The sequence below is a fragment of the Somniosus microcephalus genome, chromosome 10 (assembly GCF_052327205.1).
Source record: "Somniosus microcephalus isolate GS21.2 chromosome 10, FLI_Smic_1.0, whole genome shotgun sequence".
Classification (NCBI taxonomy): Eukaryota; Metazoa; Chordata; class Chondrichthyes; order Squaliformes; family Somniosidae; genus Somniosus; species Somniosus microcephalus.
Window position 1 is genome coordinate 106342086 of NC_140996.1, and position 17631 is coordinate 106359716.

Below are 17631 nucleotides of genomic sequence, written 5' to 3' on the forward strand. Positions count from 1 at the left end.
TTCTCAAAAGCCTGGCCTTGCACTTGATATTTTTGCCCAGAGCTTGTACCCTGTTGATTGGATTGTGCCCTTTGAGCATGTTCAGTGCGCCGAATATCCCAGGATGCTTTAGTACTATTCAGTACTGATAGAATTTTTTTTTTAGGTTCTAGTACTTTCTGCACAGTCCTTCAAATAATTTTGAAAAACCAGAGTACAAATTTCAAAAGCTTTGTGGTAAAATTTTAAGTTTATTTTTAAAAACAAGATGTGTGAAAGATAGACTAATAAAAATTACTGTTGATTAGATACCTACTGTAATTTTTTTGTGTACTATAAACTTTAGAAAGTATTATACTGAGGGGAGCAAGCGGATGTGCAAGAGTCTTGTGTTACTATTTGTTCAAATAAACACATCTATTTATCTCGTCTTTGTTTGGCAGTCTGTTAAAAAAATGTCAGTGCTAATTTTTGCCCACAACAATGGGATGCGGAGAGAGGGACGGGTCAGAGAGAGGGTGGTGTGTGAGATAGAGAGAGAGAATGCGAGCAAATGTTTCTTCGTTTATTGTTACTACAATTTTCAAAAGTAAATACCAGTTAAATTTTGTAGTCAGCTGATTATTTCACCTGTGTTTTGTTGACAGCAGTTGTCAATTCTAATCGCTTGTACCTGTGAGACAGATTCTAATTTCTAACACCTATGAGAGAGAGGGGGAGTGCATGCATGCAAAACAGAAAGAAATTGGGTATCATTCTTTGCTCAGTGGTAGCATTCTCGTCTCTGAATCAGAAGGTGGGGCTCAAGTTTATTCCAAAGATTTAATGCACATCAGTGCAGTACTGAGAGTGTTGTTGGAGGTGCCCTCTTTTGTATGAGGTGTTAAATTGAGGCCCCAGCTGCCCTATCAGGTGGACATAAAAGACCCCATGTCACTATTCAGTGTCCTGGCCAACATTTATACCTCAACCAACACCAGCAAAATCAGATTGCCTTGTCATTTATCTCATTGCTGTTTGTGAGATTTTGCTCTGTGCAGATTGACTGCCATGTTTCCCTACATTACAACAACTACACTTCAAAAGTACTTCATCGGCTTTGAAGCGCTTTTAGGCATCCTGTATGTGAACGGTGCTATTAAAGAGAAAGGCAGATGCGCAGATTCTTTCCTCATTCCAATTGAATGTGTAGCTGACAGTGTTACTGAGTTGAATATTAAACTGCAAGTTCATGCTTCATATGCTATAAATACACAACTCAATGTTTTTCTTTTCAAGATTCCTGATAATTGGATAAATCCATCTGGAAAATACCATGTTGGTCTCAAAAATGGATATGAATTTTACCCTAAAGCACTTAAGGAAAGGATACAGGTAAGGCTGTAGTGTGCATTAAAAATTGCTATAAATATTTTCACTTGTATGATTCACATGGTTAATAAGCCATATATTTATCATTTTACACTTTCGTTGTGTCAAAGGTAAAGGATATTTGAAAAGAATGTACTGTGATTTTGCTTTGCAGAAAGAAAAGCGGGAGAAACTCTGGGATCCGGTTCATCGCATCTCTTTGGCAGAAACTTGCAGAAAACTAGATGAGTTTGACAGCACTCATACAAATTTGTCACAAGTTTGTATTTTGTATGAGCAAATTTATAGTGCAACCTGGGCATAGATAAGTAATTGTTAAAATGAATTTGTTAAATCAGAATACCCATGGCCACTAAAGTGAAACTGACAATTAACGATGAAATGTATATTTGACTTTATAACATTGTTGTCTCTGATAATGACAGTTACAGTTCAATGGTTGCATTGTCGTTCATCTGTTACTAACTGTTTTCCCCTAGGGAGCGTATGTCCAGTAACTGAAGATGTACATGAATTTTTTTTCTGCCTGCATTGAGTTATTTTATTGCAGTAGATCAGAGTTTAATTATTAAGAGCAGCTTACTCTGTGAGGGAGTTACAAGATTATTATAATGGATTTTTAAAAAATTGCATTTCCAGATGATTATTTTTAAAAATACCTTTGATTTGAACAATGGAGAAGCCAGTTATATTTGGGATGAGGCACCCAATAAATATACCTCGTGAGAACTTTAGTCAAAACATTTTAAAGAATGTTGGTCTTGCTGTTTAATTAGGTGTACAGTACATATCCAATTTATGTTTCATACTGAATTCTTTACTTTGCCTGGCCTATCTTAAATAGGTTCTCAGGAAACCGAATGCTGAGCATGCCCATAAAAATGCCATCGTGACATTCCAGATAGGCAGTGCAACATGTCACCTATTCCCACATTTTGTAAAGCTTGCTCCGTTGTGCAGATTATTTTTCCCCAACTAAAGACTCTACGTGGGTGAAACTCTCGTCACAAAATGATTGTGACAAAATCTTCAGCCTCTGCAGAAGTAAATTAGATTAGATAGACATCAAGAGTAGCAAACACGCTTGTTAATTAGTCCAGTCTGCCTGGGTTTTTGTGCTTTTTAAGATTTCTCCGACGCACCAGATGATGAACCTTTCCTAAAATATCATAAGCTCTCCTTTTCAGAACAAGCATACAAAATCAATTCTCGATGATGATACAAAGATCAAATGAAGCAACTAGAAATAAATTAGTATACAAGGGGCAAAGGCAAACATTGGAACTTTACACTTGTCACAGAGAGTGCATCACATCTAAGCTGTGGTTGTACAATGCACTGACCCATGAAATACATCGCCTACATCAAAAACAAATTAAATGCCTCCATGATTTGGTCAGATGTCAACACCAACATCTATCAAAGGTTTTAAATAGCATGCGAAATGTCAGCCCAACATCTGTTAAAGGTTTTAAATACCGTACAAACTGAAATAGTCTGTTGAAAATCTGTGATGCTCACAATTATTGCATAAAATGTTTCTTCCGACACATACAAAATTTACCTTGCGTTCGCAAACACATTTATGAGGAATAGTTGCACCATGTTTCCTGTTCAGAAAAAGGTAAACAAACACAATAAGCCTAAGAATTCAAGCCACAGCCAGTTGGGTATCACTAAATATATGTCGGCATTTATCAGTGCCAATGCAAAGCCAGCGTCAGAGTGCCAGGGATTCAGCAATTTCAATCACCACTGGGGATGGACCTACACTAAAAAAAATATTGGCACTGACCAGAGCCAAATTCAATATCCATCAAGAACAGATTGCACCTGATTTCTACAAGGAGGTAACTATTGGTCTAGTAAACAGAACTCTTGTATAGGAACCTTTAGCGCAGAGGTCCCTGAACTGCTTGGGACAGTGCTGTGTATCCTTTAGACTAAAGGATAGTCAAAACAAAGCATAGATGTCCCCTGAGAGATATCAGGAAGTCTTCCAAACATAACCCAAGAAAAATCCTGAAGTAAGCTTGGCTTTGTGGTCCTAATTCCCCATTTGGAGATTAGATAACTCCTCTCTGCTTGCACCGATGTGGTACCTCTGCGCCAACTTCCTTGGGTCCTCTTCCTTTCGGACACTAAAGTACACTAGATTCGGTTTATCTTCTGGCAATAGACATCCACCTGTAGGAAAATGTTATAATATTAGATAGTTCCTTTCACCATCCCAGTCAAGCAAACCCAAAATATAATACAGGAAACTCTTGATTTACTGGCACCTAAATAACTGGAAATCTCGGTTAACCGGCAAAATTCAGGAGTAGGTTCAGGTAAGTTTTACTTCATATTACTTGCCTTCCTCGATCTGTTGCTGTGCAATCGGGTGTGGCTGCAGCTGTTGCTAAGCTGCAGAGACGCTTGGAACTTGTGGCCATTGTTCTGCACCTGTTGCTAAGCAACAGGGTTTGTTGCTTTATACGGAGCTCTCAGCTCTCCGTATCTTTTACTATAGCTCGGTTATCCAGAATTTTTGATGAACCGGCACCACGTCGGTCCCGTCAGTGCTGGATAAAAAAGTGTTTCCTGTAGTTAAGCACAGTTCTTTTCACAAGCCATCTCTATGTAAGAAAGCTGTGGTTAACAAAACCCATAAACTTTGCAAGAGAACATTATTTGCAAGGCACCAGACAACACTCTAAACCCTCATTAACGATGTTTCTGGAGGGTTATTGTTCATTCTAGGAAATTTTGAATGCTGAAAATTTTTGGCTTTTTTGAACTATTTTACCAGTTCAATTGATACATACCAACTCCCCTTTTTTAGACACGTAGCATACCTCTGAGTGAATGAGAGAGCTCTTTCTCGCTGAACCCTCAATGAAAAAGCTAGACAGGGAAGTAATGAACTAACATCTGATTAGATTAACCTACTTCTGACAACACAGATATCACTCTGAATACTAAATAACCAGTCTGCCTGTCTATCAGGGGTAGACTATTATAAATACTCTGATGGAAAGCCAAGAGGCAGCTTACCACATATTCTTATTAAATACTTGATGCGCTATCAATTACTCATAAAAGACTGAGAGTTAAGAGAGTAACTAAAGGCTTTTATTAACAAAAGAATGAAGGTCTGCCTCGAGTGGTCGACCGGTCCAGAATACAAAGGGTTGGGGAGCAGTCACCTTTATACTAGGGCTTGTGGGAGGAGTCAGCCGAGGCATGTCCAGGCATGTACACAGTGGAATACAAACAGTGGTTTACCACATTCACCCCTTGTTTAAAATTGAGTCCGACGGGGTGAAGTGTATTAAAAGTTAGTGTATTGGAGTCTCTCCGGAGGTCTTGTCTGCCGCTGTGATCGGCGTGGCGACGGCAGGGGTAGTGGAGCTTCCGGCGTCGAGTCCTGCGTAGGCTGTGGCACAGGCGTGTCGTCCTCGTAGATGTCGAGCGGGCCGCGGGGCCCAGGCCTGCCGTCTGCTGGGGCTGGATATCGGATCGTGGGGGGGGGGGGGGTGGTAGTGAGTAGTGGGTTACTGCGGCCCCCGAGGGTGCAAGGTCTCTTATGGAGACTGTGTCCTCCCGCCCGTCCGGGTATGCAATGTAAGCATACTGGGGGTTGGCGTGGAGGAGGTCGACCCTCTCGACCAGGGGGTCCATTTTTTGGGTCCTCACGTGTCTTCTCAGTAGGACCGGCCCTGGGGACGTCAGCCATGGCGGTAGCGATGTCCCCGATGTGGACTTCCTTGGGAAGACAAACATTTTCTCATGAGGGGTGGCGTTAGTGGCAGTGCAGAGCAGTGACCGAATAGAGTGGAGCGCATCGGGGAGCACATCCTGCCAGCGGGAGGTTGGAAGGCCCCTAGACTTTAAGGCTAGCAGGGCGGCCTTCCAAACTGTCGCATTTTCTCTTTCCACCTGTCCGTTCCCCCGGGGGTTGTAACTGGTGGTCCTGCTTGTGGCAATACCCCTAGTTAGCAGGTACTGACGGAGTTCGTCGCTCATAAACGATGAGCCCCGGTCGCTATGGATATAGCTGGGGAAACCGAACAGGGTGAAGAGGTCGTTCAGACATTTAATGACCGTGGCACTGGTCATGTCCGGGCAGGGGATGGCGAACGGGAAACGGGAGTACTCATCAATAATATTGAGGAAGTACACATTGCGGTCGGAGAAGGGGAGAGGCCCTTTAAAATCAACGCTCAGGCGCTCGAAGGGGCGAGTGGCTTTTATCAGGTGGGCCCTGTCTGGCCTATAAAAGTGCGGTTTGCACTCAGCGCAGACTTGGCAGTTCCTGGTCATGGTCCTGACCTCCTCAATAGAGTAAGGCAGGTTGCGGGCCTTGATGAAGTGGAAGAACCTGGTGACCCCCGGGTGGCAGAGGTCATTGTGGAGGGCCCGCAGTCTATCGATCTGCGCGCTGGCGCAGGTGCCACGCGATAGCGCATCCGGGGGTTCATTGAGCTTCCCGGGCCGGTACAAGATCTCGTAATTGTAGGTGGAAAGTTCGATTCTCCACCTCAAGATCTTGTCATTTTTGATTTTGCCCCTCTGCTTGTTGTTAAACATGAAAGCAACTGAATGCTGGTCAGTGAGCAGGGTAAATCGTTTTCCGGCCAGGTAGTGTCTCCAATGACTCACAGCCTCCACAATCGCCTGGGCCTCCTTCTCAACAGCGGAGTGTCTGGTCTCCGGGCCTTGGAGGGTTCGTGAAAAGAAGGCCACGGGTCTCCCCGCCTGATTGAGGGTAGCGGTCAGGGCAAAGTCGGACGCGTCGCTTTCCACCTGGAAGGGGATGGATTCATCCACTGCGTGCATGGTGGCTTTGGCAATGTCCTCCTTGATACGGTGGAAGGCTAAGCGGGCCTCTGCCGTCAAGGGAAAAGAGGTGGACTTGATCAGCGGACGGGCCTTGTCTGCATAGTAGGGGACCCACTGGGCGTAATAGGAGGAAAAACCCTAGGCACCTCTTCAGGGCCTTGAGGCAGTGGGGCAGTGGGAGTTCCATAAGGGGACGCATCCAGTCGGGGTCGGGGCCGATGACTCCGTGTTCCACAACACAGCCAAGGATGGCGAGGCGGTTTGTGCGGAATATGCACTTCTCCTTGTTATATGTCAGGTTCAGGAGTTGGGCGGTGCGGAGGAATTTTTCGAGGTTTGCGTCATGGTCCTGCAAGTCACGGCCGCAGATGGTCACATTGTCCAGATATGGGAAAGTGGCCTGCAACGCATTTTGATCTACCATCCGGTCCATCTCCCTTTGGAAGACTGAGACCCCGTTGGTGACGCCAAAGGGAACCCTAAGGAAGTGATAGAGGTGGCCGTTTGCCTCAAAGGCAGTATACTGGCGGTCCTCAGGGCGGATAGGGAGCTGGTGGTACGCTGATTTCAGGTCAATGGTCGAGAAGACGCGGTACTGTGCGATCTGGTTGACCATATCAGCTATGCGGGGGAGTGGGTAGGCGTCCAGCAGGGTGTAGCGATTTATTGTCTGGCTGTAGTCGATGACCAGGCGCTGCTTCTCGCCGGTCTTAACGACCACAACCTGGGCTCGCCAGGGGCTGGTGCTGCTCTCAATAATCCCTTCCTTCAGGAGCCGCTCCACTTCGGTTTTAATGAAAACCCTGTCCCCGGCACTGTATCGCCTGCTCTTTGTGGCGATGGGCTTACAGTCGGGGGTGAGGTTAGCAAACAGTGGGGGGGGGGGGGGGTGACTCTGAGTGTGGAGAGGTTGCACCTGGTGCGCGGCGGGCAATTTGGAAGCTGCTGGCTGCGGACTGGGAGTGGGGGTAGGGGTCCACCGTACGCCATCGTAACACTTTTAAGGTGGCACTGAAAATCTAACCCCAGCAGGACGGCAGCGCAGAGGTCGGGCAGGACCAGAAGTTTAAAATGATCGTACACAGTCCCGTCTACTACGAGTGTCACCACGCAGTAGCCGCCGATGTCCGCCGACTGGGACTCGGAGGCCATAGAAATCCGCTGGTGCGCAGGCAGGACTGGGAGAGAGCAACGCCGCACCGTGTTGGGGTGGATGAAGCTCTCCGTGCTCCCAGAGTCAAAAAGGCAGATTGTATCGTGACCATTTACCTTAATGTCCATTGTGGAACTGGCCAGCTGGTGCGGTCTCGCTTGGTCCAGTGTAACGGATGCCAGCGTAGGGGTCGGTGTGTCGCTGCGGGTATCAGATGAGGCGGTGTTGGGGGCCTGCTGCGTTCCGGCTGTCGTCCAAGATGGCGGCATCCGTGATCCCCATGTGGCCGGAGGCGTCCAAAATGGCTGCTGTACCGGTGGTTCGCACATGGCCGGGGAGGCCCAAGATGGCGGCCCGCATGGCCCACACGCGGCGCTGCTGGGGTTCGGGGTGGCTTTGGCCCTGCAGACGCTAGCGTAGTGTCCCTTCTTCCCGCAGCCCGAGCAGATCGCGTTTTTCACCGGGCAGCGCGCTCTGGGGTGTTTTGCCTGGCCACAGAAGTAGCATTTCTGGCCTTGGGGCACTGCTGTCTGGCCTTGGGACACTGCTGCGGTAGTTGGGGTGTGGCTGGGGTGGCACGGCGCTATGAGGCGGTCCTACCGTGTCCCAGGCTGTCATTCCCCGCGGCGTCCACGGTGCAGAGGAGTAGGCATCCATGCCCCGGTAGGCTGCATCCAATGATAATGCGAGTTCAGAGGCCTTGTTGAGGTCAAGGTCACTCTGCTCCAACAGTCGCTGTCGGGTGTCATTGGATCTGTGGCCCGCTACAAAAGCGTCCCGGATAAGTTCCTCTGTGTACACGGCGGCCTTTACATCCTTACAACCACAGGCCCGGCCAAGCACAGACAGTGCCTGAAGGTATTCCACGGTCGATTTCCCAGGTTGTTGTTTACGACTCCCCAGAAGGTGCCTGGCGTACACTTCGTTCACTGGGCGCGTGTACTGGTCCTTGAGGAGCTTGATAGCGTCCGCGTACGAGGTCACGTCTTGGATGACCGAGTACACTCGGTGGTTCACTTTGGAGGTCAGGACATCCAGTTTGTCCTCGTCCGATTTGATTGCTGCGGAGGCGGTCAGGAATTTAGAAACACTTAAGCCAGTGAGTAAACTTGGTGGATGAGTCCGCCTCCCGATGATCTAAGTCCAGGCATGCTGGTGTGAGGATCTTCTCCATTATAAAAATTTTGTTAATAAAATTGATGCGCTATCAATTACTCATAAAAGACTGAGAGTTAAGAGAGTAACTAAAGGCTTTTATTAACAAAAGAATGAAGGTCTGCCTCGAGTGGTCGACCGGTCCAGAATACAAAGGGCTGGGGAGCAGTCACCTTTATACTAGGACTTGTGGGAGGAGTCAGCCGAGGCATGTACACAGTGGAATACAAACAGTGGTTTACCACAATACTGTTATGTTTATTTCTGGTGAACACAATTTACAACTTTGAGTCTTGAAACTTTATTACCCCCAGAACTGTTGCCTAAAATTTGCTTTCAGTTCTCTCTCTTTTTCGCTCTCTCTCTTTGTCATTGCTGTTTTTTTTCTTGTTCTGCCTTCAATTTCTAGAACGGCTCTTCATAAATACTTCACTGGTTTGTAATCAAACTAACTTGGTGAGCCAGATTCAGAAGCTCTATCATTCAAAGTTTCAGAACTCTATTTTGTTGTTTTCCAGCAAACCTCTTCCCTCGGTTTCAAGCCAGTTACTTTCAGGAGCTCTGTTTTGCTCAAATGGTTTCCTCGCAATTACTTTGCCTCTCCATTTCTGGCTAGTCAATTCCGTAAAAAAAATGACCAGGAATTTGTGCTATGGATGACAGTGAACTGGCAGCGCTCGCTGTCATTCCGCCTTTGAAACTGACCGTAACTTCGGGATTTGTCATGCGGAAATCCTGGAGTTGCAGTCAGTCATTCACTGTTCCAACACAGGCTCTGTACCCCCCCCAACAGAGCCGGCAATTGGTGTAATCTCTCAAATCAGGGAAACTGATGACAACTTCGGCTCTTCCGCAGTAATTATGCTCTTAAATTCCCCACTAAATGTTAGACTGGTGTAACTGGGGTTATAACAGCATATTGACTGCTAAACAAAGGTTATGGCCCTGAAAAACTAATTTTAATTTTGTGCAGTGTCAAATTTATCCATTTAAATAAAAATAAACATTTAAAATTGTTTTTTAAAGTATGTTCATTATTTCAGGTTTGCCTTTTCCCCATGTGAGCCCCAATCTTCATTTTGCTCTCTAACATTTTTAAAAAGTTAAGAATTTTAAGAGCTTACCCACTTCCTGGTTCGCTATGTGAGAATTCTGCAATTTGATTGGCTGCTTAGACAGCTTGTTGACGTCACAGCAGCTCACACTGGGGTTCCCTACTAAACTCCGTTGATTTAAATTACGCGTCTGAAAACCCGAACTTCTCACAGAGATTGCAAGACCTTTGTGCGAAGCTTACTTCAGGGCCAGCGGCAAATGCCTTTGCTTCACCACTGACTGCAAATTTATAGTTTGTTTCTTAGATGATCCAATAGTGTCAGTTTCTGAGAGGAATGACCCTTCTTTCAACATTCGCTCAGCTCCGTTTCTCATAAAGTTACACTTCTGCCAAATCTCTCAGCATTTATAATGTTCTCCAGTCTCCCAGGTAGCTTTATGTGTAATATTCATGTACAGATGCTCCTGCTGGGATCCTCCTGTAGATCCTATTATGGGGGGGAAAATCAGCACAATTTTCTCAATTGGGTCTCGGGACGCTTCATTTTTTTAATTTCCTAAATAAAATACACTCCAAGATTCTGTGGGATGATCAGATTGGACCACTTGTGGCGCCCTACTGTAGTAGTAGTGTTGTCAACCAAAATAAACTTCACCCCAATCGGGGGGAAAACTGGTTTCTACTCCAGGTATTTTATAGTTCCCAAAAAGACATGGGCACTCTGCCATACATTTAGATCTTGAGTACTAAACTGATTTCTAAAAGGTGAGATGGGTAGTAGTAAATGGTCAGTGAGGCTGAAATTTTGCTCAGCGGACGGGATCCGTGGTGGGTCGGGAACCCACTGTCAAATCGCGCACATTTGCCTTTCCCAATGTCGGGGCTGCCAGTGCTGAGCAGGGACCTAATTTAAACAATTATTGGCTTGCTGACAAGCCCTAAAGAATGAATTTAACCTTACCTTTTGACTTTTAACAGCTTGCCCACTGCTTCCACGCTGCTCCTGGACCCCGTCTGTTAATCTGAGGCGGAAGTTAAGTGGCCATTGAATCAGCTGATGAGTGACGGCTTGAAATGTAGTATAAAAGCTCCTACTTCACACCTGTTCACTTTCCAAGCGCAGAGGCTGTTGCTTTCTCCCATTGGAACCCAGATTGAGCTTTATGCAGGCTGCAAGTGTTTGGAGCAAACTCTCCAGCCAGTGTCGCCTCATTGCAGCAGCCTCTCTCACCATTGACAGATCGCTTCTGCCATCTCGGCTTCAACTGCTATCTACTCCATCAGCATGAGTACCATTTACACTCTCTTACCTTGGTCCTCAGAATCCCACCACGATCAGCCCCAACACCAGCAGCACCACCAACCTTCTCCGCAATCACCTGATGCTGCACAGGACAGAGGGCATCAGCACCCGACCACATTGCTGCCTGGGTCACCAGGGATGGCCTCACTATGGCCAGATTTACTTCACTTGACGCTGTGCACCCTGGCTGCCACATGATGCGCCAGGCTGGCACGGCCCCACACCAACACCTTAAAGCATCCCTACAAAGTCCAAGCCATTCCTTTCACATGACCATTGCAGGGGGGGTACCGTTATGCCTCACCATTCACTGCAACTCATTAAGCCGCTTCCAAAGGTGCACCTAAATCTGTCCAAGAATGCAAAGTGTTGAAAATAAAGGTTTGCAATGTTTGACACCACATTAACAGAAACTTTACATGAACATTGCATAAAACACCCAAGTGCCTACCCTTGTGTGTTAGTTGGTATGATTGCACTAGGATGAGGGCGAGTGTGTGGGATGGCTAGTGCGATGGGGATGTAATAATATAGATAGAGAGGGATGGGTGGAGGTGCAAGGTAATTTGTTGTGAGTAAGGATGTGCAGGAGTAGGGTAGGGAAGGCAGAGTGATGGCGATGTGATGAGAGGCACAGCAGGCCTTGTACTAACGTTTCGAGATCTACTGAGATCATTGAAACGTTTGCGGCACTGCACCCAGGTCCTCCTGACCACATCCCTGCTTGTGCCCTCCTCTGCAATGTGCATCCAGGCTGTGTTGATCTCCTGTGGAGGTCTCTTTCGCCCATGGGAAGGGAAGAGGTCCTCCCTGCGTGCTGCGACTCCCTCAATAAGCATATGGATGGAGTCATGGGAGAGCCTGGGTGCAGCCCTGTGCCTTTGTGCTGTCATTGTCAGTGTTTGCGGCACCTCAGTGCTGTAGAACACTGACAGCATAAATGTCAAAATAAATTTGGACATGGGCCCTTTTCGGAAACCGGCTGATGATGCGTCATCAATTGACGTCACCAGACCTGCTTCCTCTAATTGGCTGGGAAATGCGCTGGGCGGGCTTAACAAGTCCCATTAAGGGAAACGGGATGGAGCCAGCAGCAGGGTCGGGACCCGCCGAGGTTAGTAAAATCCTGGCCTGAGTTTCAGTTTGGTTTCGGGTTACAATGAATTGGCATTGGGGCTTTATATTTTGTGGGAGTAGGAGTCTGTATGTAGCACTGTCTGTAACATCACAACAATATTTTCATCCATTTGCAATTCCTATAATTACATACACAGATACACAACAACCAGTGAATCACTCTTGTGTATTAATCTCCTTCCTGGGAGGTACCTAGACTCACATGGCTGAGGCTGTACTCAAGGAGATCAAACTTAACTCTCATGTTTATTTTGTAGCTGATTATGTCACGTGCTTAAGGTTCAAAGTGCAACTCAAACTGTTCTTTAAATAGTTTAATTGTCCAATTACATTTCAAAAGGTTTGTAAACTGTTACCTGATTGAAATAATGTGTGTAATACCAGCATTGTCACTTTCTGTGAAGGCAGAAAAGATGCAGCGAGAAGAACTCCAGACTCAAGTAGAATTGCTGAATTCCATGGAGAAAAAATACTGTGACCTAGGCCCTGCATATGACTGCCTGGTATGGCAGGATGGTGAGACATGGAGGTAACCACTGCAGTTTGATCTAATTTAAAAAAAATGTATTTTATGTGTTGGTATTAAAAATGCATGTTACTAAAGTGTTCCACATATTGGGAACAGTGTTTTTAAGCTGTTAAATAATAAGTAATCTTTGTTTGAAACCTTTTTGAATAGCTCTTAATTGGTAATATCTCTTTACAAGAATAAAAGTACCTTTTTGACAAATCAGATGGTTCAAAATTGAATTCTAGTCAGAAAATGTATTCCTGTGGTTTTTAAATATTTTTCCCATGGATCATAACTCTTTTTGTTTTTAGAGCCTGTATGGATACAAGTGAATGTGGGGATCTCAGTAGCTGCACTGTACTGAGGAATTACAATGAAGCGCAAGAATATGCCTCATTGGGGATATCTGAGATGCTCAACTACTCTGTCAATATTTATGATGAAGGCAGTACACTATGTATTGTGACAAGTGGCGGTAAGGCTTTATTTCACTAGACGCTTGTACATGCTCTCAGAATTTGGATAAATGGGGTATATGCCTACGGGGCAAAAATTGTGCACTGTGTAGCGAACAAACAGAACTGTGCCTGTGCAGATTTCTCAGTTGCTTAGTTTGGAGAATCTTAGGCACAGTGATGTCTGACATCCAGCTGACCAAAACAGAGAGACACTGTACCAATGATTAAGTTTTGCATTCTCCTTCGCTTGCTTTTGGAACTGTCCTGTAGCCTGAATAGCAGTTAAATTCTGAATGAACTCATCAACAATTAGTTATGGCTTTAAACAAACATAGTTTCACCTTAACAGCAATATAGTACGTTGAGAATTACTTGGCATAATGTTCCTTCCTTATAAAATGGTGTATCATCCACCTTGATGTGAGCATCGCCATAAGATATTATAGTTTATATAAAATACTTCACTCAGTCCATCTTGGGCTCTCTTGCTACTTTCATTGCCTAGGATAAAAACCTTGAGGGTCCTTTGAAGTCCTCTCAACAGTGCGAAGAAAGAAATTCTTCATTAAACAAAAAAAGCAGTAAATTTATTTCTCTAGTAACCTCCATATGTTAGAAATAAAAACAGAAAATGCTGGAAATACTCAGCAGGTCAGGCAGCATCTGTGAGAGAAGCAGTGTTGTCATTTCAGATTGATGACCTTTCTGACCAGTTCTCTGAAACATTAACTCTGTTTCTCCACAGATGCTGCCTGACCTACTGAGTATTTCCAGCATTTTCTGTTTCTATTTCAAATTACCAGCAGCAACTGTAGCTTTTGTATCCATATGTTAGAGTTCTGTTCTTCAATTGTGTTTTGCATTTGCATCCATCATCGAGTTAATATTTTTCACAAACTGTTATAAGCAGATTGGAAAAAGTCTAAATTTCTAAAATTCCAGCTTCTCCTTGCTGACTTCTAGCTAATGGAGAGTTGCTGTATCTTTAGTGTTGGCATTTGTTCTCAACAGGGGCCCATGGGACACATGTAGCTAGTATTGCTGCAGGTTACTTTCCAGACGATCCTGAACGGAATGGCATAGCACCTGGGGCTCAAATTCTTGCTGTGAAGATTGGTGACACAAGGCTCAGCACCATGGAAACTGGCACAGGGTTGATCAGAGCTGTGAGTGTTTGTTTATAATTTTTTAATTTGGCAGTGTTAGTCTTTGGTCCACATTATTATTGACAACAAGGATGTTCCCTCCATTTTCCCCCTGATTTTCTTTTATTCTGCTCCCCCCTCCCCCCCCCCCCCCCCCGTCGACCTCCACATTTGCCTATGCTGCTCTGTAATTGACCTCTCAGAAGAATTAAATGGATTAACTAACCTCCTATTTACTTCATGAAGTTGACTGTCCTATTCTTGTATTAGATTTTTTGGTAGGAAATAAAATTGGACCTCCCTGATGAAGAACTTAAGTGATCTTGCTGTGGGGTAGTTGGTCAGTGGAGGCTAGAAGCTTCTCCGCAGAGAGGAAATAATAGATAATCATCCAGGGCTACTTTAATATGTATGAAGGGAGCAGCACACACAAGCCAAATAATAACACAAGCCAGGGCAGCATTAAGGTTTAATGTCTTACCCGGAAGACAGCACCGCCACCAATGCAGCGTTTCTTCAGTATATACTGAAGTATCGGCCTAGTTAAATTTCATTAGTGTGTTTTTTTAATTGATCAATACAAAAAAGCTTGAGGAATTAAGTTAATATCCTTTCAGAAAATTTACTTACACTGCCTTTTAGAAATACAATAACAGCATCTGTTTATTTTTCTTCCTGTTTATAAGTTGATTGAAAAAGGTGGAAGATGGGAGGTTTTGAATAAGGTTCCTTTTGATTTGAGGTTATTTACAATACCTGATTTGTCTTGTGTAAAAATATTTAAGCCTGGAATATATTTAAGCCTTATTCCTGTTCTGTTAACAGATGATTGAAGCAATAAAATATAAATGTGATCTTGTAAACTACAGCTATGGTGAGGCTACACATTGGCCCAATGCAGGGTGAGTATAATTAATAGTTTTTTCCTAACACTGTAATACACCAATCATAGATCAAATGAGAATGACATGTAATTTCTTACTGTTGAATCAAATTTGACAGACGATGGATTTGAATTGTTAGTGGAAAGAGGAAACAAATTACTATTAATGCGATACCATGAGATTTTTTTATCAATGCTAGCAGGATGCTGAATGTTACTAAATTATCTCAATACAGTCCCCATCACTTAAAATGTCCATGTTTAAAACGCTTATTTCGGCCAAAAAGCAACAACTATTAGCCATTTGCATTAATGTCTATTTCAAAGTTGCTGGTTATAGCATCTTAAGTGCTCCGTTTATCTCGGGCAGAAAAAGCTGTGCTTACTCAGTAATCTTGAAGTAGTCTACCTACTATATTTCATTTTTCTTCTGATTTATGAGCATCAGTGTGAGGAATGCTGAGAAACTGAACACTTCTCCAGCAATAACAACAGAAAACGCTGGAAAAACTCAGCAGGCCAGGGCAGCATCCGTGGAGAGAGAAATGGAGTTAACGTTTCAGGTCGAAGACCCTTCGTCAGAACTGGAAAAAAAGCAGGAAGAGGGATAGATTTTAAAGCAAGTGGGGGCTGGGAAAAGGGGGAGGGGATGAAAGAACAAAAAGGAAGGTCAGAGATAGGATAGAAAGCAGGAGAGATTAAGAGACATTAAGAGATATTCAAGGAACAAAGGATGGCTCCAGATGAAGTGTGAATGGCCCTGGCCGAATGAAGGACAGCTGCCATGTGGGAGGGAAGAAAAAAGCCCAGACGGCCAAGGTTATGATCTGAAATTGTTGAACTCTATGTTGAGTCCAGAGGGCTGCAGAGTGCCTAATCGAAAGATGAGGTGCTGTTCCTCGAGCTTAAGCTGAGCATCCATGGAACAATGCAAGAGGCCAAGGACGGTGAGGTCTGAGTGGGAATGGGGCAGTGAATTAAAGTGACAGGCCACGGGGAGCTCGGGGGGCCCCCCTTACGGACTGAACAGAGGTGTTCCGCAAAGCGGTCACCCAATCTGCGTTTCGTCTCCCCAATGTAGAGGAGACCATATCGTGAGCAGCGAATACAGAATACTAAATTGCAGGAAGTACAAGTAAATCGCTGTTTCACCTGGAAGGGGTGTTTGGGGCCCTGGACAGTGGAAAGGGGGGAGGTGTAAGGGCATGTGTTGCATCTCCTGCGCTTGCACGGGAAGGTGCCGGGCGAAGGGGAAGGGGTGCTGGGGGTGGTAGAGGAGTGGACTAGGGTGTCGCGGAGGGAGCGGTCCCTATGGAATGCTGAAAGGGGAGGTGAAGGGAAGATGCGTTTGGTGGTGGGATCACGCTGGAGGTGGTGGAAATGGCGGAGGATGATCTGTTGAATGTGGAGGCTGGTGGGGTGAAAGGTGAGGACAAGGGGAACTCTATCGTGGTTCTGGGAGGGAGGGGCAGGGGTGAGGGCAGAAGTGCGGGAGATAGAACAGACATGGTCGAGGGCCGTGTCAACCACAGTAGAGGGGAATCCTCGGTTGAGGAAAAAGGAAGACATGTCGGAAGCACTGGTATGGAAGGTGGCATCGTCAGAGCAGATGCGGTGGAGACGGAGAAACTGGGAGAATGGCATAGAGTCTTTACAGGAGGCGGGGTGGGAGGAAATGTAGTCCAGGTAGCTGTGGGAGTCTGGGCTTGTCGTGAATGTTTGTCAATAACCTATCCCCGGAGATGAAGACGGAGAAGTCGAGGAAGGGAAGAGTCGGAGATGGACCGTGTGAAGGTGAGGGAAGGGTGGAAATTGGAAGCAAAGTGAATGAAATTTTGTAGTTCAGGGCGAGAGCAGGAGACGGCACCGATACAGTCATCAATGTACCGGAAAAAGAGGTGAGGGAGGGGACCCGAGTAGGATTGGAACAAAGAGTGTTCCACATATCCCACAAAAAGGCAGGTATAGCTAGGACTCATGCGGGTACCCATAGCAACACCTTTGATTTGGAGGAAATGAGTGGAGTCAAAGGAGAAGTTGTTCAATGTGAGAACAAGTTCAGCTAGGCGGAGGAGGGTGGTGGTGGATGGGGACTGGTTGGGCCTCTGTTCAAGGAAGAAGCGGAGTGCCCTCAGGCCATCCTGGTGGGGGATGGAGGTGTAGAGGGATTGTACGTCCATAGTGAAAAGGAGGCGGTTGGGGCCGGGAAACCGGAAACTGTTTAAGTGGCAGAGGGCGTCGGAAGAGACTGGACAAGGGGAGAAAAAATAGAGTCGAGATAGGAAGAGATAAGTTCCGTGGGCAAGAACAGGCTGAAACGATGGGTCTACCAGGGCAGTCCTGTGGATCTTGGGAAGGAGGTAGAAGCGGGCTGTGTGGGGTTGGGGAACTATGAGGTTGGCGGCCATGGCGGGGAAGATCTCCAGAGGAGATAAGGTCAGTGATAGTCTTGGAAACGGTGGCTTGATGTTCGGTAGTGGGGTCATGGTCCAGGTGGAGGTAGGAGGAGGTGTCGGAGAGTTGGCGTGCAGCTTCCGCTAGGTAGAGGTTGTTTCGCCAAACAACAACAGCACCACCCTTGTCAGCAGGTTTAATGACAATGTCGGGGTTGGATCTGAGAGAATGGAGTGCTGCAAGTTCAGAGGGAGGTAG

General features: G+C 45.7%; 1 protein-coding gene across 1 annotated transcript in view; it reads left to right on the top strand.

Moving 5' to 3' along the window:
* tpp2 (tripeptidyl peptidase 2) overlaps positions 1-17631 on the top strand; it is a 222366-nt gene that overhangs the window by 20645 nt on the left and 184090 nt on the right. Inside the window, exons 3-8 of the mRNA XM_085998280.1 lie at positions 1258-1353; positions 1505-1609; positions 12387-12511; positions 12805-12968; positions 13963-14117; positions 14922-14998. Of these exons, the coding sequence (XP_085854406.1) occupies positions 1258-1353; positions 1505-1609; positions 12387-12511; positions 12805-12968; positions 13963-14117; positions 14922-14998 (722 nt within the window). The remainder of the gene's footprint in view (positions 1-1257; positions 1354-1504; positions 1610-12386; positions 12512-12804; positions 12969-13962; positions 14118-14921; positions 14999-17631) is intronic.